At 39.8% G+C, this 22,684-nt stretch overlaps 1 protein-coding gene across 2 annotated transcripts in view; it reads left to right on the plus strand.

The window, feature by feature from the left end:
- The window catches only part of DOCK4 (dedicator of cytokinesis 4), a 423,704-nt gene that overhangs the window by 266,174 nt on the left and 134,846 nt on the right, over nucleotides 1–22,684 (plus strand). For both annotated transcript variants that reach the window (XM_090042292.1, XM_090042293.1), the window contains exons 13-14: nucleotides 5,682–5,807; nucleotides 21,084–21,208. In XM_090042292.1, the coding sequence (XP_089898418.1) occupies nucleotides 5,682–5,807; nucleotides 21,084–21,208 (251 nt within the window). The remainder of the gene's footprint in view (nucleotides 1–5,681; nucleotides 5,808–21,083; nucleotides 21,209–22,684) is intronic.

A 22,684-nucleotide genomic window follows, 5' to 3' on the forward strand; every position in this document is an offset into this window, starting at 1 on the left:
GCTCTCTCCATTTCACCCCCCCACCAGATCCTGCATGGGCATCTTGACAGTGGCAGAGGCTGCCGTTGCCAGGAGTTGGGGGCAGCGGGGGGGTGGTAAAAGGGGTTGTGAAATGGAGCTTTTCCACCTCATGGATCCAGCCTGGCTACCCCTGCTGGGGTCTTGTGAGGAGTCAGGCTAGGCTGACAAGGCAGGGAGGACTTCATTTGCCCCCTTCCACACCAGCTTCAGGCATGGCAGCCTCTGCTGCTGTCAAGATGCTTGCATAGTGGGGGAGGGTGCCCCCCTTGCCACACAGGTCTGACAGGTGTAGCTCGTGGGGCATGTGCAGCAGGGGTGGCTCAGACCCTCCTCCCTCCCTCCCCCTGCCACTGCTAACAATTAACAGCTGGCAGTGGGGGCAGGGCTGAGGAGAGGGGTGGTCTGGCAAATTTCAGGGGGGCTGCTGGGCAGGGCTGGTGCAGGCAGGCTTCAAGCCCCCATACCTAACAGGCAAATGCCTATTGGGTTCAATGGCGCTCTAACTCATGGTGCTTGCATAAAGTACCATGAGTTAGTGTGCCTCCCTGACACTTCTTAAGAAATCTGCCCTACCTTAGATTTTATATGTTGAAGTCTTCCTTTCTCTCCTTTCCCTCCTTTTGCAGAAAAGTTTTGCATTCCATCATTTAATTCTTAAACAGAAAAAATAACTTCCTGGACTTTCAGAAGGCCTTTGACACTGTCTCTCACCCCATTCTCATTAAGAAACTGGGGGACTGTGGTGTCGACACTCACACAGTCAAATGGGTCACCAACTGGCTGGAGGGCCGCACCCAAAGAGTGGTGGTGGATGGGTCATTTTCGACTTAGAGGGATGTGGGCAGTGGGGTTCCGCAGGGCTCAGTCCTCGGGCCCAAACTGTTCAACATCTTCATCAGTGGCTTGGATGAGGGGGTAAAAAGCACCCTGTTCAAATTTGCTGATGACACTAAGATGTGGGGGGATGTGGGCACACTAGAAGGGCGGAATAGGCTGCAATCAGACCTAGACAGGTTACAGGAGTGGATGGACGAGAATAGGATGGAATTCAACACCGATAAGTGCAAAGTGATGCACCTGGGGAGGAAGAACCGGCACCATATCTACAGGTTGGGGAACTCCCTTCTTGTCAGTACAGAGGCAGAAAAGGATCTTGGAGTCATCATTGATTCCAAGATAAACATGGGCCAACATTGTGGGGAAGAAGTCAGGAAGGCCAACCGTACCTTGTCATGCATGCACAGATGCATCTCAAGCAGATTCAAGGAGGTGGTACTCCCCCTCTATGCAGCACTGGTCAGGCCGCAGCTGGAGTACTGCATCCAGTTCTGGGTGCTGCACTTCCAGAGGGATGTGGACAACATGGAGAGGGTCCAGAGGAGGGCCACTCGCATGATCAGGGGTGGCAGAGCAGCCCTATGAGAAGAAGCTACGGCACCTGAACCTGTTCAGCCTTCAGAAGAGAAGGCTGAAGGGGGATCTAGTTGCTTGTTACAAACTAGTCAGAGGGGACCAGCAGGCACTGAGGAAGTCCCTGTTCCCCCCCCAGCACTACCAGGAGTGACCAGGAATAACGGTCACAAGCTGGCAGAGGGTAGATTCAGACTAGACATCAGAAGGCGCTACTTCACAGTCAGGGTGGCTAGGAACTGGAACCAACTTCCAAGCGAAGTGATACAGGCTCCTACCCTGGGGGTCTTTAAGACAGGCTAGGCAATCAGCTTGGTGCTGTCATTTGACCCCAGTACTCTTTCCTACCATGGCAGGGGGTCAGACTTGATGATCTGCTCAGGTCCCTTCTGACCATAGAAACTATGAAACTATGAAACCTTGAATATATGCCACTTCTGTTGTTTCTTGGTCATAATATGTCTACAAACAACTTAATCATGCACACTTTGTTTAGAAATCTTGTTTTTTCCAGCTACCAATGGCTCTCCCTTCTCTCTTATTTTCTTATATTGCATATTTAGAGCTCCTATTTTAATTCAGTTTGGGTTCAAACCTATTACAAGGCAGATGTCTATGTGAAATGTTTAGATTTTAAGAGGTGTTTATGTAATTTAAATTTCCGGAGAAGACAAGTCAGTGGAGTCCATGAAATTTAAATCTCAGCACTCTATTTTCTTTCTTGCGCCCCTCTCTCTTGGTCTTACAAAAAGTTCAGTTTAGATATATAATCTTTAAATACCTTTATTCATCCTTTTTTGTTTATCCCTTTCATATAGTATCCAATGTTTTGTGTAATTTCAAAGAGTTTGTGGCTTAAAATACCTTTCATTTTTAAACTGTAAACTTTGTGAAATGTAGACCTATAAGGCCTTTCTTTTCTTGCAGGAGTAAGTATTTTAAAATCCTTGACAGCCATTTTTTCAGGTTAGAATTGATGCTATCTTTTATTTTTTTGTCTATTTAATTTCTGCGAACTAAATAAAATTCTCCTAAGAAAAATCTAAACTGGCTTTTAAAAGAAGATTCCAGACATCCTTACATTCAAATTGATTTGAGGTCTTAAACTTTAATTTAGTGTGTAAGAACAGTAACAATATTTCATGACATTAGGCAGTGTACAGTATCTGATTATTTTTTGTACTGTTGTTCTATTTCAAAATGTTTCTTGTATTTCCAGACAGAAAATGCAGTTTGGGAATTAGAGGTCTTTAAAATAAATAAATAAATGAAGATATAAGCCTTTAACCTCTTTTCAAAACCTTGTCTTTTGTATATTTTAAGTCATGGCTTATCATCTGATTCAAATTTATAATAAAGTTATTGTTTTCTAATGGCTGTTCATTTTCTTATGTGAAATAAGTTGGTATTCTTGGTACTAATGCCTGTAACTATCGCCAAAACTAACTAATATTTACAAATGTTTGTCTATTGAAAATGGTATCTTTAGAAATAGAATGGATATCCCTGGTGTGTGTGTGTGTGTGTGTGTGTGTTTACTTTTTTGTCCCCTATGTTGTGTGAAAGAAACCAAGGGAAGAAATGCACTGGTAAATTTTTAGTACATACACATTTAGTGAATTTTGTTTAGTATGATGTAACAACCTAAAATAGAATTTTACTTTTAACATGATGGGTGTGCGTAGTTATTGAATCAGAAGTTAACAACCCCAGCATTAAAAGAGTGAACACCTGGTCACAAGTATTACATATCCAGAAGTTGACACTTCATTAAAATAATAAATTGATAGTATAAATAATAGACTTCATGAGAAAAAGATGAAGGTGGCCATGCTGGATCACACCAGTGATAGGGTAAATTTCTTCCTAATCTACAATAGAACAATGTTGTAGTCCATACGTATATTTATTAATTGCAACTTAACTTTCTGTAGTTATTTATGGGGGGGGGTTTCTTGTTAATCTGTTTTTCTCTAGGTATTGATGTGAGAATAATTAATGACTGTTCCTGTTTCCTCCTTCACTTGTGTGTTTACACGTGTGATATACCAAAGTATTGCTAAGGTCAGGAAGGATTCATTTTTTTAAGATGTATTACATTGACACTAGTCAGTTAATACATTTGAAATAATGCGAAGTCAAACTTGTCTGTTTTGTAGTTTCAGTTATCATGAAGCATAGTGCTTTTAATAACATATGCAGAATTATTAAAGGTGAAGGCACTATTCTCTGTTTCTAGACTGCTCAGTGTCTCTGGAACCAATGAGACAGTTGAGAAAGAGTGTATATTACCCTGTAACCTTTGAGATGGCCACATCTTCCGAAAGAGACAGAAGAGCCTTGTTAAGAATTAATCAAGTGTACCAAAAATAATATTAGTATGTCTGTCACTGAGAGTTAAAATGCATTAAACAAACAATACTGCGCATAAGGAGGAAAGTCTTATGATATTATGTTCCATGATTTTTCTAATTTACTTAAAATATTTGGTTTTAAATAGAATTTCATTGGCTTTACTGTGATTGTGAAATAACTGATAAAACATTTATTATAAAACATTCCTTATAATTCCTACAATCTTCTATCCAGTAGTCATGTTCAATATTAGTTATATCCTTTGCTTTGTATCAAAGAACAAAGATAGTCTTTTGCTTGATATTTGCTTTCTGATTAAATTTATGACACTACTTTTATTGTTCTTGTCTCTATACATTCTTTTACCTTTCCAGATCATTGACATCTTTTACTGATGATGCTGCAATTTACTATTTGCTAAATATTAATGTAGGAACATGTATTTTGTTGAGTATTCATGTTACTTGTCAACATATGATGTATTAGACAAAAACCCCTGCATAAACTTGATAAGTTTGTGACTACAGTCATTTTATTTATGTACACATATTGTTTGGACGCCTCACAGAGAGTTACTTATTGGCACGGGTCTTAAGCCAAGGGAACCATGATATGGCCCATAGGCTGGATCTGGGTTGTGGGGCTCCCCATGCATCTAGAAATTTGGTGGTAGACGAGTAGTGGCAGTGTCAGCTGCCATGGCTGCTGGAAGTGTGGTAATTAATACTGCAGCCATGCATTCTGCCCATGGGGCCAAATGAGTTGAGCAACACTGGCCTAAACTACGAATTTGTCTTCCTACTTCAAAGGCATCCTTATATGGAAGTAAAAGTTTGCAAGACTAAGACTACATACATACCTTCAGATAATCTGGGAGAATTTTCCCAGGTTTGTTCTCCTAGAAGAGAAATTTAACCAAGAGCTTTGTGTGAGGCCCAGAAGAATGCAGAATTTTTAGTGTTGACATTGTTCAGCTTACGGGGAGGGTTGGCTGTATGCACACATCTTGGCATGTTCTGCAGGCTCCCTTAGTCTGCCTGGTGACAGATGGTAGAAGTTCAGCAGAGCAGCCTGGTTGACTGACCCAGACTGATCAGTCAGGATGCGACTCCCTGCAGCACAATATGGGGATTGTGAAGGTGGTGTGTTTTGCTCCCTGCTGGAGCAGCAGAGTCCAGTGGTACTGTCTCCTGCAGTGGTGGGCAGGGGTGGGGGGAAGAGATGCTGAAGGACTATATTCTCTTGTCAAAGAAGCTATGGCATATGCAGACATTTGCCCTCCCAGACACAATTCACCTGGCAACTTAATCCTGTTGCACAATCATCAACTTAAGCCTGATTGCTCCCAGATAATTTTTCTCTCAGAATGGTCATTTATACTCTGGGAGAAAAAGCCTGAATATCTGTACATTTATAGTTTCTCCTGAGAAGAGTCACAGCTCTCCCAAGAAAAAGTGAATATCTGTGCAAGGCCTAAATGAAGGTTAGCTGGAAGAGTAAGCAGATTAAAAAAAAAAATAGATTGCTGCAAAATATTAATAACAATTGACATTGCCCTCAAACACACTGTTTAAGATCTTGGTAGCTCTCTGTAGCTGAGGTTTGATCTGCTGTAACAGACTCCTACCAATGAAAACTAGATTATTAAAGAGTTTGTATGACTGGATGGATATTTAGAATTTATTAGGTTTTTTGAATATGTTTACCCTTCCCAAATGTATGATTTTGGAGATGGTTTAAATGTTGTTGAATTCTCTATTAGGAAAAGTACATTTATACCTTTTAACATAGTATTTTAGTTTGAAATAAAATGTTTTTAATTAATAATAGGCATTATGTGTTTCTTAAGGTGTGGTTTGTTTTTTTTTAAATCTTTTTCTCCCCTTCATTTCCAGGTCTAGCTGTTTCACTTCAATTGCTTCATGGAGATATTGAACAAATAAGGAGGGAGTACACATCTATATTTACCCATGGAGTATCAATAACAAGGAAGCTGGGTTTTTCCAATATTATTATGCCTGGTAAGTTAAAAATAAAGGGTGTCAGGTAAGAAAAATGGGATATTACTCAGTTTTAAATTTCTTTCCAAAGAACTTCTATATTTCAGCCATTTCAGACTTCAAGCCACTGAGTCTTTTAAATAGTTCTTTTTTAAACTTACTGAATTTACTTGAATATAATACAAGGCTTTTTCCTCAATCAGCGTGAGAGAAAAGCTCCTTGTCTTATATTTTCATACAAGAAAACTTAATTAAATACATTGCCTATCATTAGGCTGCTGCCAAAAGCAGCATGTGCTCAGTAATAGAAACTAACTATGAAGCTGATGAAATGCAGCCAACACTGAGCATGACTATAAAACAAATGGCCTGTATTGGCCAAACTTGCTGATGGGAACCTGCCACAAGGACAGGTTACTTCAGCCTATGTAAATAAGTTATATGGTAGTGCCTATTGTACTCAGTCTTCCTATACAAACTATGCATAGTTTGTATTATATGTAAGCAGACAAAAAAAATAAACACACAGGTAAATGGCACAAAAGTGCTGCTTAAAGCATGTTTATGGAGTACCTGTGCTAAAACTTGCAGCAGTTTCAAAAAAGGTAAAATGCATTAATTCTGAATCAACTAAATCTATGGATACCCATGGTACTAAGTCATTGTTTTCAAATTTGCCCCTCACTTCCATGTACAACATCTGTACATTACCCACTATAGGGAAAGGGGTAAAATGAATCAATTCTGGATTAACTAAATTACTACAGGCATGCTTGTTTTAAAGTCAGTGTTTTCCAAGTTGCCCCTTACTTTCACGTGATCAGGGAGAGCACAACCTGACAGTAAGGGGGAGAAGGGGCTGCAGGGGGAAGTTGGGGAGGCAGAGGGCAAGGGGCCTACCTAACCCCCCCCCCCCATATTTATTTTCCCTTATATAATGATGAGGGGGGACACATTCAAGGCAGACGTCCAATAATTAAATTCTATACCTGTGAAGTTATAACAAATGTATAACTTTTCCATATATAGAATCTAATTACTGGGGGACCATCTTATATTCAGGTGAATACAGTAATAAAATAAGAGACAAAGTATTGGGATTGCTGCTTTATTATATGACGGACTGTGAGGAGCAATTCTAAGTTAATATAGGATAAGTACTATCCCAGTTGGTATGATCCCAGGGTAGTCCTTGGCCCATGCTGATCATCAGCTTATTATCAACATTAGGACCCAGGGTATCACTAGGTCTGGAAAACATGCCATATATTTAATTTAAGGTACAATGCAAACCAGTCACAAAGATGTGTTACCTTGTATGTGGAACATCTTTGTCACCGGTTTACCATTTTATGGTGCCATAAATTGGCTGAACAAGTGACATATTTTCTTAATAGTTGCCCTTCGGTGCCACTCTGTCCTGCCCTGCCTTCTGCCTGGCTTCATACTAACAAGGTTAACTACCCCTCACTACTAAATAGGCATTTCTTTTTTTAGCATTGGTACCTCTGGATTGGGATTGAGTGGGTTTGGCGTGTTTTCATGACATCATGACAGTAATATCTTAGAGACAGTTAGGCACAGAATGGATGTGCCCTCAGAGGTACAGAACTTTGAGGTTAATAAAGCAGTCTTATGATTATTTTGCAAATATACATTTGCAAACATTACGTTGTAATGTTTAGTAAAACATACTAAATGATTCAAACATTATAATTTAACTATGAATCTTACATGTATTTAATGGATGAGTGAGATTTAAATAATATAGACTGTTGCATAATTTGATTAGTTTGGTGCATCTCAGTGTAGTATGTAATGTAAATCAATTCAATACATTTTTTAAATATTATATACATGATGATTGTGGATGCAGATATACTGAACACAAAATAATTCCCAGTGAAGGAAGTCTTTTTGTCTAATTCTTAGCAGTCCATGATTTAATGAGCTGCTGCTGTGCGGTGCCATATTTCCTTTGATTGTCATAAATAACTCTTTCCTCCTATTTCCTTATCTTCCTATTGTGAGAGACCGCGATGTTTAAAATTATTATAAAAATGTGTTATAGTATTGCAGTATCTGCCCCCTCACTTTCAGAGCTAAGTATTATGCAGGTTCAATTGAAAACTTAAAAAATATAGTGAGATTTCACTGTGCTGTTTCATCATCTCAAAAATTGCCTATACTCTTTTGTTTTGGAATTACACAGCTTTTGTCTGTCTTTACAAATGAGATTTGTATTGAGCTGAGATAATCACCATACCCCTGAAATTTATATATTCCACATTGCTATTCAGAAGAGTATACTAAATATAGTGAGTCGCTTGCAACAGATCAGCCACTGAAATCACTGTGGGCTTTTAAAACTCTTTTGTTTCATTTTCTTTCAGCTTTTTTTCTTTAGCAATATTTCTAAATCTGTAATCAATTGAAATAAATTGAGAAATTAATATGGCCATTTGATAGGGGAAACAGCATTAGTTTTATTATTTCCTTTCTTTTTGTCGCAGTTTAGTATTTTGTTCAGGTCAATTAACTCTCAAGTGAATGCTCGTAATCAAACCATCACTGAATTATTTAATAATAGACTTGGCATGCAATGTAGCTTAGATTCTGTGCAGTTTAAATAGGAGTATCCGCATGCAAAATGCCAGATTAGAAAGCACTTTTCCTTTCTGATGCGCTTTGTACTGTAGTTGCCCTTCATCTACCAGCTAACACTGACCATTTTCTCTTCGAGGATTTTAGCTCTATCATTAAAAGTAATGAGGATCAGCATACATGCTGTATCGGAGATTAGACAATGGTATAACGCATGTTTTTGTAGAGTAATGGCTTTTGTGCCGCTGGAGTTTGACAGGGTGAAGCCGTAGAATGCTCTTTCCAGGGCATATGAACTATTAATTTAAAACCTCAACTGTTTTAGGAAATAGGAAAGAAGATTCAGATGGATTGAAAAGCCACTCATTTCTCAGCTTGATTCAAATCTCACATGTATCTCCCTTGATGGCCAGGAAAAAAGAAATGCTATGGAACAGGTTCCTTCATGTCTTTTCTATATAATCAAGCTACAGGGGCAAATTCTGTACTACCTTATGTTTGTGGACCTTGCTTTAATAATTTGATGCACAGGCAAAAATTCCATCTTTCCAAAAATGTTCAGAAAGCATTATACAGAGTTAGGCACAAATGTTTAAACCCTCAGCTGAGCTCTCACGAGCAGTTCCTATTCACTTTCAAGGAAACATGACCACACAATTACTTATGACCAAATCCAGTGTCACATAGGCAGATTATTAGTTCTGAAGGCTATCCAGTATAGTCCAGCTTCATCAGCCACCAAACCCATTCAATGCCTGAGTTCGAGTAGTGCCTCCATTTTGAACTTCAAATTACCCTAGGCATCTACAATTCATTTTCAAGCATGTGCAGAAGCTTATCTGAATTGCTCATCTAACAGACAGCTAACTCTAACCTCAGCTCTGTTGGGATCCAGATTGATGCCCCTAAGGGCACAGACAGACAATTTTAGCCTGATCTGGCCCCAGACAGCTGTCTACAGCTATGACCAAACAGAAATGCATACCTGCAGACCTCTTTCAAAGGGCCCAATCCCACGAAAATCTGAACCCTCATTGTATGAGGGTTCAGGTGGCCATGCTCCAAACTAGAACACACTTTGTAACTTACGTCTGAGGAGCTCCCAGCTTATCACTGTTTTCAGAATGGGAGGGGGCAAAGGGAGCAGAGGGAGTTTGGTCTGGGTTTTTTTTTAACTGGTGCTGGAAGGTGGGTGGGTGGGTGGGTGGATTGGAGCCCCACCACCCCATCATTCAGTGCTGGCTGAGGAAACCCAAGAATGAGCTCCCTCTGCTCCCTTTCTCCCTCCCATTCTGAAAACAGCATCCAGGCTGGGAGTGGTGTTGCTACAGAGACCGGTCTGCAGGTTCTCAGCAATCCCCAACTCTGGTACCTAACAGTGAACTTCTCTTGGGTCCGGGTGCTTGTTGCTACTCATAACACTTCCTGCAAAGCACTATGAGTTGCTTTTCTGTCTGTGCCCTAAGTTCCCAAAAGAACCAGATCTGTTAGGCATGCTCAGAGCCTGTCAGGACTGTTTATGCATTTTACATTAAATGGTGATTGATTAAAAAAAATAGGGAAAAAACTCCTAACATCGGGGTCCAGCAGGAAGATGGAGTCACAACATTAGCAAAAATAGCATAATCGTTGAGGGTCACTACCGTAGGTTTTGGATTATACAGAAATCAAAAGTTGACTTCTTAACATACCATCTTGCTCAATAAAATACCCTGTGGAAGCCCATGCATTATTTTAGTAGATGATTCCTTGTAATAACAATAAGATTCTCAGAAGCCATCATTGGCCTCTCTCACATCCAGCTTTCGACATGTTTTGCAACCTAGGAGCATGGTCACTTTTGATGTCAGTTGTATTCCACTCTCAAGATCTGATTAGAGGTGCATTCCTGCCTTCTTGACTGAAAAATGGGGAGGTAAAGCTGGTTCCCCAAATAACTCCAATGTATATTTTGTTTATTAACCTTGAACTATATATGACACTGTATGGTTGTTTACTTGGCCTGGTGAGATCTATTTGGAGTTTGTCACAGTTCTCTCTTCAATAAACATTTGAGGGTGTTCCATAACTAATAGCATTATTTCTGGTGAGGTTTTTTGTTTGTATGTTTTTTGTTTTCTTCTGCCTTTTATGCGGTTCACATGCAAGAGCATGCTTGTCAGCAACTCCCTTCCTCTGTTCTACTTTGCTTTTTATTTCTGTGGACTTAAATGCTGTGATTTAGAAGCTTGTGAATTATATGGTTGTTATGAAAATAACGTACTTGAGACTGTCAGCACTTCACATATATCATTATTTTTCAGTGAGTTATGGTTTTGAAAGGGAAAATGCATTTGTAGATGAAGCCAAGAATACAAGAGCTTAGGCTGAGAGCTAATGTTCGTTTACTGCAGAGTCAGTTCTCTGCACATCATGTTACTTGCCTCTTTATATTTGTCTGCATTATTTACCTTGAAAAAAGAACTGTACATGCAATGGGGAGCACATTATGTAAGTGAAAAAATCTGAATTTAACACTGCTGTTGGCTTCCACATTAAGGAAAGTGGACCTTCCTTATTTGTCTGCTAGCTTTTGTTCTTTTTTCTGGTTGGCAATAGATTGGCTTGTTCTTACCATTGCTAGTAATATTGCCTGACTGCATTAGCTATCCAGAAATGCATTAAAAGCAATATTGTCACATAAAACTGACCCAAAATTCAACCTTCCATAAAACTGTTTTAGAATCTTTGGGGAATAACCTGCTTGAATTTCTTTTTTAAATCCCATTTCTTCTAAAAGAACTACCATTTCTGCAAGTCTCAAGTGGGGAAATAAGGCTAATACATGAGCAGCTGTCCAGTTAGACAAGTACAATGAACTTTTAAATTACACTTCCCCTTCACTTCTCTCTTCTGCCTTGCTTTGTTGATTTGCTTGGTGCATTGGGAGCTGGAGGAATCATAGGAGGGGCTAGAAGAGGGGAAAAGGAGTAGGGTATTCAGAGAACTTTGCTCCATTTAGATCTTCTCTGGAAGAGGACAAGAGAAGGGAACCTTTGCAAGATTAAGGGGAATGACATTTAGAGAGCAGGTTGCTTTTGCTTTGCTGATTCTGCAGTTATAGATGGAGTGCAGCCTGTATAAGGCGATATTATTTAAGAAGATGCTCCTGACCTTGTGCATACAGGATTTCATAAGGGAACCTTCAACCTTCTGTAAACCTGAGGAGTGAGAGAGCACTCCAGGAAAGGGACAGTGGAGAAAAGTAACAGGATGGTAGTTAAGAAATACTAGGTTTTTTTAAAATTGACTTATAACTAAAAATGAACTTTGTAAACAGTGTTGCAAAAAAAAAAGAGGATGAAAAACTTTTGTTCTTGCAAAATTCTGCTGGAATTTTGACTCATTTTAAAGCCATCGTAAATCAACTGATTAAAAACTTGTGTGAAATTTGGTGAATTTGTTTGTAAATTTTAATCTAACCTGATAAATGTGTGTGATTTTAAGAGAATGTAGAAGTAGCAAGTATTGAAATGGACTATGGTATGAGCACATCTTCTGTAGGGCACAGAATTTGCTATTGGAGGGATGTTTCTCAGGGTTTGTTGGCAGCTTTTGTGATATGCCTTCAAAAACATGTATTATCATAGAAGTAAAAATGGATAATTCAATCATTTTAAAAGGAACCCTGTTAGTCATGCTCCTGTCTTTGATTAAAAGAACACGCAGTACTAAATCTTATCTGAAAATAACCAGTACTGTTACCAAAAATCAGTAGTATTCCAGGAATTTTAACATACAGGTTATTGATTTAATTCTTCCTTTTGTGTACTGAAATGATTGACAATAGCATTCCATGGAAATTAAGCTATTTACATGAAATTTCTTTTTAACTTACTTATTTCTTCCCACGCCTGCCCCCATGATAACCTTTAAAAGCTTATAAACAAAAATAGGAGAAAACCATAAACAAGTAGACCTACCCCTGACTTCTGTCAATTCTCATACTGCTATATGGCCTCTAGTTGCCTGTCTTCCCTGTTGAGGAATCTTTTTGAGGCAGGGGTCATCTCTTACTGTGCATATATTCAGCAATTAGAAGAAAGGTTTCTCAATCTTAGGACCTACTCTAATATTACCACTAATAATAATTGCTTGGTACCTATGTAAGGACTTCTAGCAAATAATTAAGTGTACGGTGCATTAATGAAGCATGTTTTAAACTGTAAGCCAGGGTATGGAGTGCAACTACAGAAAACATCTGAATAATTTTATCCTTTAAATCTGGCATTTATACCTTCTCTGGCAGCTTCAAGCAGATAAATACAATGTTTTCTGTAGCTTTTTTTTTAAACTTTTCAAATCTGCTATAAGAGGGGATAAACAATCCAGAAGGGCCAGGCATAATTCTGTGGTGAGTGTTTCAGTAGTCTTCCTTTTACAAAGCCAAAAGCAGAAAGAACTCTTCTTAAAAATTGGTCAAGTTCACTTTGAATTGTAGTGTGTCCATAATTTACTGGTTGATTTCCTTAACGATGTTCCTCTCTTAGACAGCATCAGCTATATGACCTTGCTTCCACACTACAGTCTCTTCCCGTACCATAGTCTTTCTGAATGATGGCCAAATGATTCATTTCATGTGTAAAATTTGATTATTGCCTTCATAGTGCTGCCTTGACTACCTACCAACCCTGTGTTTATAAGAGGAGAACCCTTTGTTGCCCCAGTAGTATCAGCTGGAACTTAAAATTAGCATAGTCTCCTGGGACTTTACTAGTCAATTTTGAAGATGTATTTCAAAGTAAATTAACATTTTAAGGAAATAAATCTTTTTAATAGCCAAAATAGCATGGTCAAGGCTGTGCCTAATGCAGAAATGAATGAAGACTAGTCTTTCTCGAATTAACCTATATACTATTACAACAGCTTGTATCATCTCCCTTTAGACTCAGCTGGTTCTGATTTGAGCTGTTCTGCCTTGTCCCCAACATTTCCTTCAGCTGTTTTCATCCCTTATAAGACTATCCTTCTTCTCTGTGAACACACATTCAAATAATCTGGGAGAATGCTCCCAGGTTTGTTCTCCCAGTAGGAAAACTTACCAAGAGTTACATTGCTTGCTAGAAAATGTTATTTAGAGTTTTGCTTTAGGGAACAGGTTTGTAGGTAAAATAGATATTCATTAGAACAGAGGTTTTCAACCTTTTTAAGGCAGGGTACCCCTTCTGGTGGGTACCCCTTCCGGATGTGGGGGTGGCAGGCTGCGGGGGTGGGATGAGGGGGATTGCTGACAGACAGCTGGACATGAAGCTAGCGGTGCAGGAAGCTTGCATGGGGTGACCGCCGCCATCTATACATGCTGTGTTACCGCCAGGCACCAGGTGCTGCTTTCCTATGCCCAAGTATCCCTGCTTCTCCACGCTGCCGGCTTCACATGCAGGCAGCTGTCAGCACCCTCTACACCCCTGGCATGCGGGGGTGGTGCAGGGAGCTTGCACATGGCACCTGCTCCTGCTGTCATCTATACACTCAGCACTGCCACTGTGCACTGCAGGAGAATGGGTGCTGATGGCCGGCTCCCCCCCTCCCCCACAGCTGGATGGACGCAAAGCTGGCAGTGCAAAGAAGTGCCAAACTGCACAGTCACAGTGCCAAACTGCAGAGCCCTTGGGATTTCCGACTTTGGTGGACAGAGACCAGTAAATGCCCAAATTAAGATATGTGTGCATATGATAGTCCTTTGTTTCACAAACCTATGGTGGCAGGATAGAGCATGGACCGTATGACAACCACAGGGATACCAATCAGTGATGCCTGGAGATGAAGAGCCATCAGAAGGGAGAGAGGATACAAAAGGAGGGATTTCAGGACAACAAAGGATCTCCAAGAGGGAAACCTGAGGCCACTATGGATAGACGGTTTACCACCAGCCCATTTCACCCACTCTATGGATGGGGACGGAGGGCCTCAGCTCTCAACCTCCAGGTTGCTGACATCTGATATTCAAGAGAGAACCTCAGGGTGAAGCTTGTGTACTGGCCAGATGTACCTTCCCTCTATGACAGCTCTATGTCTGGTAGATAAAGAGTTGTTTGCCTTGCCTGCATTATTCTTATCTGCTATCACTTTGTATCAATAAAATTTGCGTATTATCAAATGGAGAGGTCGTTGTCAGTTTGAGGGTTTGGGTCTGCCCAGAAGAAGGTATCTGGGTCATAAATCCAGTGCCAACATGCATGTGCAGACATTTGAGGATCTGGGAGTGGAGAACTTGCAATGCTGACACTGCAAGGCAGGGGTTCCCCTGTGCAAATATCCCAGCCTGTATTTGTATGCCTGGTAACAGATGACAGTAGTGCAGCAAAGCACTGCTCAGAGTCAGCCTGTGTGGAGATTGTGAAGGGGGCATGTGCTGCTCTCTCCCAGGGCATCAGCATCCAGCTAGTGACATACTGTCTCAGGAGTGGGTGGTGAGGAGGGTGAGCCAGGAGGCAAATGCTAGAGGACGGTATTCTCTTCTGATTGAAGCCACAGCATGTACAGATATTCGTTCCCCCAGGAGAAATTTTCGTTGGAGTGGTTTAGTTCTGGTTGTTCCCATGTTGTTTTTTTCCTGGAGTGGCCATTTTTACTTTGGAAGAAAAAGCCTGAAAATCTGTACACTCGTGGTTTCTGTACAATCATGGAGCAGCATGGAGAAACTGAATTATCTGTACGAGGCCCTTGTCTGCTCTGTGAAGAAAGAGAATCAAAGTTCCCTGACCTTCACTAGTCTTATGTACATGAACTCTGCCCCTGTCATTCTATTCATTAGCAAGATGGGTACTAAACCAAGCTTTTCTGTATACATTTCGGAGATGTTTTGCTACTAAATGTTGGAGCTGCTACTATGTTTTACCCCCATTTCTGCCCTGCAAGTCACAGCATAAGCCTTTAAAACTGAAATAATGTTTTTTAAAGTTTTGCATAAACCAGTGGGGCCAATGTTTTTGGTAAGCATGCCACAAGGTAAGCTTGTACCCTCCTCCAGTGCCACTCTGACCCAACCTCTTTCCTCTACCCGACCTCTTACTCTTTCTTCTCCCATGTCACTATGTTTCCTGCTCCCTCACCAGTCTGCCCTGAGCCATACACAGGTGCACATGCGGCAGGATGACAGAATCATGCCTTGAGTAAAACAAAAGATTTTTTTAGTCTGATGTAGCATTTTACAGTGCAGTCCAAGAGGAAGAGAAGAGAAGAGAAGCCTAAGAGAAGCTTCTTGTGGACCATACAATATTTTCCATTTCTGTGTACAAAATGGCTTATAATGAGGGTTGTAATGCCAAAGCTAACTTTTAAAAGGATAATGCTTATTTTAAAAAAAACAAACAAAAAAAAACAACTCTTCACACTTTCTGGAAAGCACACAAAACTTATAATATTTCTGATATTAAAACCTGGAATATTTAGTTTTCCATACATTCTGAAATGGGCATTTAATTTTCTCATAGTCATCATCACTGTATTTATGTCCAGTCTTACCTTTTACTGATTTAGGCTCAGGGGGTGTTCACTGCTTGTTTTGTTCATTTTCTCTCTCTTAAACTTTTAAAATCTCCAGTATATCCTCAATATTTTTCAATTAAAATACTCTTTGTAAATATCGTTCTTATTCAAATATGTCTATAATACTGCATAACTGAAGTATTTAATTGCAAATTTGCTACCTAGCAGCAACTCCTTTCACAATTACAAAGTTGTAAGAGTGGCAGAGAGAGGTGATTTCCTTCTAAAAGAAAAAAAACACAAAACAAATTATGTTTTGTTACATTGCTACATAATAAAATTGTAGGGATTTTATGACAAAGCTTTCTCCAGCTTAATACTAAAATATCTTCCCTTTTTGACAGGAATGATTGCCTTTGAATTTTTTGACTGCAGCCAATAATTTGAAAACTTCACTCCTCATCTTAAAATATTGTCTTTCAACAGAAAGTTTCCAAGGTTCTAAATGTTGCTCTGTGGGCCTCTGCTGTCTCTGGAGAGTTAAATTGTTGATTCCTTTATTATGAAAATAATTGTCTTTGCCCTCCTCACTATAGCCAAAATCCAAAAAAAACCTCTTCCTCCCTCTGAAAATCATAGATTCGTGTGTTATGTTTTCTTGTAAGATTCCATTTATAAATTGTTAATATGTTATTAACATGTTTTATTGAAAGGACAATCAATAGTTTTGTGGTTACAGTAGGTAGCCCAGTGGCTGCTTACCACTAAGCAGTGGATCGTTTGCACTATAGTTACTGATCAGTATGAATTTTGTATAAAAGACGAATTGAGATAAAAACATGATTGACATTAAATTTGAGCATCATCAGTTGGTATATTCACAGTGCATCTTGGCAGTGCAGTTTTCCCTTGTCTGACTACCCCTTTCTCTCCAGATATTATAGGCATGATTACCATCCAAAACTTTCCATCATTCCATCTATGGCTTGCAGCTTAATTCTGCTGCCCATCAACCTTTTCTCCTCAGCCTAATTTGTAGCACATCCCTCTTTGGTCCCTTCCAAATCAGCTCCTTCAGATACCTTTTTTCTCAATACAAGCAACTCAGACTATCCTGTCTGATATTATTTACCCTGCATTCAGTCTTTTCTGTTGTCTTTGTTAAGCAGGAAGCCCAATCTTCTGCCTGTTCTCTACAGCACCAGTACTTGTTCTAGGCTTCTCGGCAATACGATTTTTTGCAGCCTGTGAACTGTACTCTGGAGGAGGCATTTTCTTTTGGGACAGTAGGGTCATCTGAAGAAGCAGATACTTCCACTGTCTGCATTCTGTAGTACAAATTCTGATTTAACTTTCCAGATGTTTAAATTTATCACCTTTTGTAACAGAATTAACTTAGAAATGGCCATGGCCATATAACAAGTACTCAGAATTCATGCAGTTGTTAAGGCTGTATTATTAGGCACATTGCTGTTTTCCAAGCATTCATTCATATTAGCCTGAATATTTGTATTTTCAAAGATTTCCGCAGAGATTTAACCGTTCAGCTGGATGACCAGATAAGGATGTTCAGTTCTATGGCATTTAGTATTTAGGTTTTTATTCTAATTTTGGAAAGAAAGGAAGACAAGGCAAACAACAATGCACTGTTGCCTTCTAGCCAACCAGTGCCAGATAGGGCCTTACAGGTCAGTTTGTATATAGAATATAAACTTCTGCACATAATCTGCTCATTTTATGAAACAAATGGTAACAAAAGACAAACTCCATTTGACAGCAACATCAGGCCTCATGCCTCTGCCCTGGTTCAAAGGGACTGTAGCTGTAGCTGTCTCTTCTATGCAGAACTTGGCTCTGCTGATACAGAAGCTGAAGGTTTTTTGGTTTTGTTTTTTAATTTCAGAACAAGGGGCATCAACCTTGTGCCCCTTCTTGGGGTTAACCGTAACATGTTTACCATGTGGCAAAACTAAAGGGCTTTATTTTTAGTTTCCACATTACAAAAAATGTGATTTTTCTGTCAGAGAAAATCTGAAATGATCACACTTTTGTACAAAGAAAGGGAAATTGACAGGAGCCTTTCAGGAGGAAAAGCACTGAGCCAAAATTCTGTTTCAGATCTATGAAATACAGATTTTTTTTTTAATTTCTGTCCTGAAAAATCTTTGTTATATTTGTTAGCTATATGTTCCATTTAAGGTGAATGTCCCCCTCCCCCAAAAATCTCCCTTCTCTATGAGATGGAAATTTCATTTTCTGGCCAGTTCTAGCGTTTGTCTTCAATTTTATTGCCTTTTTAGTGTCTTATTGTGATGGGCTAGGGGTTTATAGAAGCAGGTGTATCTGTTCTGCTGCTTTGAACTTCAGGCTGCACTTTCTCTCTCCAGCAGGAGATAAAAAGACCCTCACTAGGAGCTGAACTGGGAGCTAGCTTGAATTGAGGATATTTTCTGCATTGTTTGCATTTGGATTGGAGGATGCTAGGGAAAACAGTTTTTTTTACTCTAAGGTGTCTTATACATCTTGCTTTGTCTATGACTTTGTAACCAAGATAGCGTTTCCTAAGGAAGTCTAGATCAGGAAGTCTGTTGTCTAAATTGTTGCCTTTTGCACTTGACTCTGAAGTCTACTAAAGTTCACTCAGCTGGTAGCAAGATGTTGTTATGAAGGGTACATCCTTCTCTTTTGTTCTTTGTTCCATGCAATTAGACTCGTTGTAAAAAAAACAAACAAAAAAACAGTGGCACAATTAGTTTGGAAAAGTGTTAGAAACTTGAAACTCAGGTCACCTTTCTGAAGCCTTTTGAGCATTCTAGAACTGTTTTTTTGTTTTACATTGTGAGGGAGAGAAGGAGCCGGTGGGCTCCGAGGCTCCCCGCCCAGGTGCAGTTATGCTGAACACGTGCACCCCAGCCCAAAACGTTGGGCGGGAACTCACCTCGTTCAGGTGCCAGGAGGAGGGAGGAGCTGGGACGACCAGACCTGGCATAAAGGAAGAGTCGGAGCCGGCCAGCGGATGAATGGAACCGGAAGGAGACAGCGGAGGAGCTGCCACCAGAGAGAGCACGCGCGGCTGGCCGCAACCTGCCCAGAGATGCGGCAGGACCTTTTGGGATAAGCGCAAGCCCCAGCAGGGCTGGTGAGCCTGGACAGCCGGCCCAGCGGGGCCGAGGACTGCTTGACACCGCCGGGAGCGGCCGGAACCTGGCAGGGGCCAGTTACCTTATAAACAGTAATATAGGAGCACTCACGGGCTGTGAGCCTGCGGCTCCTATAGCGAGGGGCAGAGCCACCTGAAGGAGCCCTAGGGAGGGTTGAAGATTTCAAGGGGAGCTAAAAAAGGGGTTTCAACCCGCACGGCATCCAGGGGAACATCTGGGGACGTCTGCTGAAGGTCGAAGCAGACCCTACCCTCTAGGACATCCCTGGCCCTAGCCTTTTTGTGTTGATCCTTGCATTTCTTGTACGGACAATTGGAGCGAGACCCAACCCAGGGTCTGCTCAGATAAGCGGTCACCTCCCGGCGGAACAGGCGAGGGTGTAGGGGTGGCGGAGCCCTCATCAACGCGGGACCCGTGAGAAGCAAAGGAGTCTCACTTCTGGACGACATGCGCCAGATCATCTGAACCTGTAGGTATTATCATCAAAGTCATAGCAGGCGAGGCGAGCGCAGTCAGACGTCCAATTGCAGGTGAGCCACTCCCTTGGCTACCGGTAAGCGGTCCCGACACGGGGAAGCGGTGGCTACATTGACTGCCCCCCCGACATACATCTAACTCCTAAACAACTCACAGCATATGTGGTTTCAACTGCATTTCCAACTCATTAGGACCTGAAAATGTGCAAGCTGGTGGCTTGTGTTCCTACTCAGGACACATGGAAAATATGTAGTATTTTCCTCCCTGTGAAATGTAACTGTTAAAAGTAGTGCAGATGCATCCAGAATGGTAGTTGATCTTTCAAGGAGGTCCACAGATCCCATTTCTATGCCAAAAATAGTTTTGTAAGTCTCATTTTAATAACAAAAATGCTTATTAACATTTTCTTTAAAGTAAAACTCATGGAAATGAGAAATAGCATTGACTTGAAATGATGCAAGAGAAAACATATGCTAAGAAAATATCCCACGTGTCTTTCAGTCATTAGTCATATCCTGTACTAATTTTTTTGGACAAAGTGTACAAAATGTCATTTTAAGTAGACATAATAAAGTTTCTCTAAAATTAAAAAATAATCAGGAGTATTCATAATTACCTTGATTTAATGCCTTGTCCTTGTCTTTTTATGGCATAGTCTTCAAGGGCAAAATAGGAAATAGGTTATTCAACAGGGTTTTCTTTTATTCCTTTTGTTCACTTTGCATTATACTTTGTTTGGAATGTTTCTTTAACAATCTTTACATATTAACAAATTAATGCAAAAAACATTTGTACTCTCTAGTAGTGTTGGTATTTCTGCTGCTTGAAAGTTACCTGAGGTAGAACAAAGGCAAGGAAAAATTACAAAGCATGACAGTATCCTGAAAAGTTTGAGTTGATTGGATTTGTCCTCTAAAATAATTATGCAGAATCTTAGATAGAGTTGATAATGAACTTAGATGATGTTGATGTATTATCATTATCTTCAAATATTTATTTGTACTTTTTAATACTGTATAATAAAAAACACTAGATGTCCTTGGAAACTTCTTAAAGTGTGTGTGTGTGTAGTCAGTCATGCATAATATTTATGTAGGTCAGTTATATATATTTGAGAACCCACATAAATATCGTGCACTATTGACTGTCACAGCTTATTTAAAGTATATATAACTATCTACTACCAGTTGGATTTCATTTGATATAAAATGAAAATGACGTGAGGATATACTCAATTATTGCCAAACCTAGAGATGTGACTTTTAGGACAGAGAATAACTGACTTAAAAGAAATTTTGTCTTGGCTCTTCATTGTTAGCATAGTTTGAATAGGAATTCAGTCCAGTTGCTCTCAAATAGTTTTAATAACTTCCTTCCTTGAGAGAGCCAAAGCAAGATTGATATTTCACTATGAAACATATATTTGAAATAAATTTAGTATCATAAAGTATCATTTTCCTTTCCGAATTTCCCTCATTCCCTGCCCTTCCCCTCTGCTCTTTCCCCCTTCTCCACTCAAAATTAAGCTACATTGATTTGTTTTCCTTTGACCCTTATATATTTTGTGGTTTATGCTTTTCTTTTATAGGTGAAATGAGGAATGATTTATACATCACTGTAGAAAGAGGAGAGTTTGAAAAGGGAGGGAAAAGTGTGGCCAGAAATGTGGAAGTAACAATGCACGTTGTGGACAGTTGTGGTCAAATTTTAAAGGTACTTCATTCATTTTATTTTCCCTTAGGCAGATGCTGATCCCCTTATTCACATTTTCTTGAAGACATGTACTTCCATTCAATTCAGTGGAACTATTCCTTATTTGAGGAATAAGGAATTACTTTGTTTGGACCCTATTGTCTTTAATTACTTGTAAACATTCAGATCATGTGCGCTTGGCTTTAAGTCTTTGGAAATTACAAATTTTCTTTATTTTTTACAACTGATTATATAACCTAAACAAGCAAAGAAACCAAAGGTAGCCTATTGATTAAAATGGTGGAAGGTTTTGAAAGAAGGTACATTTTTGCAGAACTTCTCCCACTTCATGATACTTTTTGTTTCTCATTAATGTAAGCATTTCCCCTGTATACATTGTTTTAGTTAGGCACACATTCTAGTTCCTTTACTTATTCAATTGAATTAATTATTAAGGAATTCCAAAATATCATGGGCTAGAGGGCTTTCAGCAGGGGCAGTAGGGAAAATGCTGCCACCTCTGTGAGCCCTGCAGCTGCCAAAGTGTGAAGCGAGGACGGTGTTCCAGTGATGCCCCCACTGCAAGCCCTGCAGTCCACGTCAGATGCGGGACTTCCAGCAGGGGTTGTGCAGGGAATGCACGAGCTCTATCAAGCCCCATCAGCTGTTGGCCTCGCAGCCACAGGATCATGATCTTCGACTCCCCCCTGCAACCGCAGTAAGGTCTCATGGGATCTAATGCATGATCCCATGATGGTGCCTCCTGCCAGTAAACTGCCCCCCGCGCGTTCATTAGAATATTTGTCTTATTCTGTTGTCATTTGCGTTGTCTAAATTAAAACAGAATTTAGCAAATTGTCTTTGTAAACAATACTACAGCTTGTGTTTTGAGCTGTGGTGAGAAAATATTTAAACATTAACTCTGCATTTTCTCAAATGTAATTTTCTGACGAATTTGATTTATTAACCCTGTGCCTGTTGTCCTATTTACTGGCCATGTCATGTGATTGTATGTTGTCTACAAATGTATGGTCACTGGCCTTTTTGAGCAAGTAATTTAACTTGTATTTGGACTGTGAAGTGTTAATCAGAAATTTCTCTTTTCTGTGAATAAGATGCTTGCTATCTGAATTATTTTATTTTAATCAGCTAAACACTGCCCATCAAAACCAGTCATATGTACAAGAGTTTTTTGCCTTCCCAATTTTTGAACATACAATTCAGAAACATTTTTTTACCAGTAAACAGCTAAGGAACCAAATGCCACTTGTTGTCTGATATTGCCTTTATTACTCCCAATATGATGAGGTTTAAGTTGCAAGACAGAACATGGTTGTGCTTCAAGCTGCAGCTTTTATCATGTACTTTCACTATTAGTCAAGCATCTGAACTGTTGTTAATCTTGACTTTTCCCTTGCTTTTTAAATCATGTCTTGTCAGGTTTTCATGTGTTGAGTTAACTTATTTTTGATCTAAACCAACCAAAATCCCCCAACT

Source organism: Crocodylus siamensis, chromosome 4 (genome assembly GCF_052110815.1).
Source record: "Crocodylus siamensis isolate JL-2025a chromosome 4, ASM5211081v1, whole genome shotgun sequence".
In the NCBI taxonomy this organism is placed as follows: domain Eukaryota; kingdom Metazoa; phylum Chordata; order Crocodylia; family Crocodylidae; genus Crocodylus; species Crocodylus siamensis.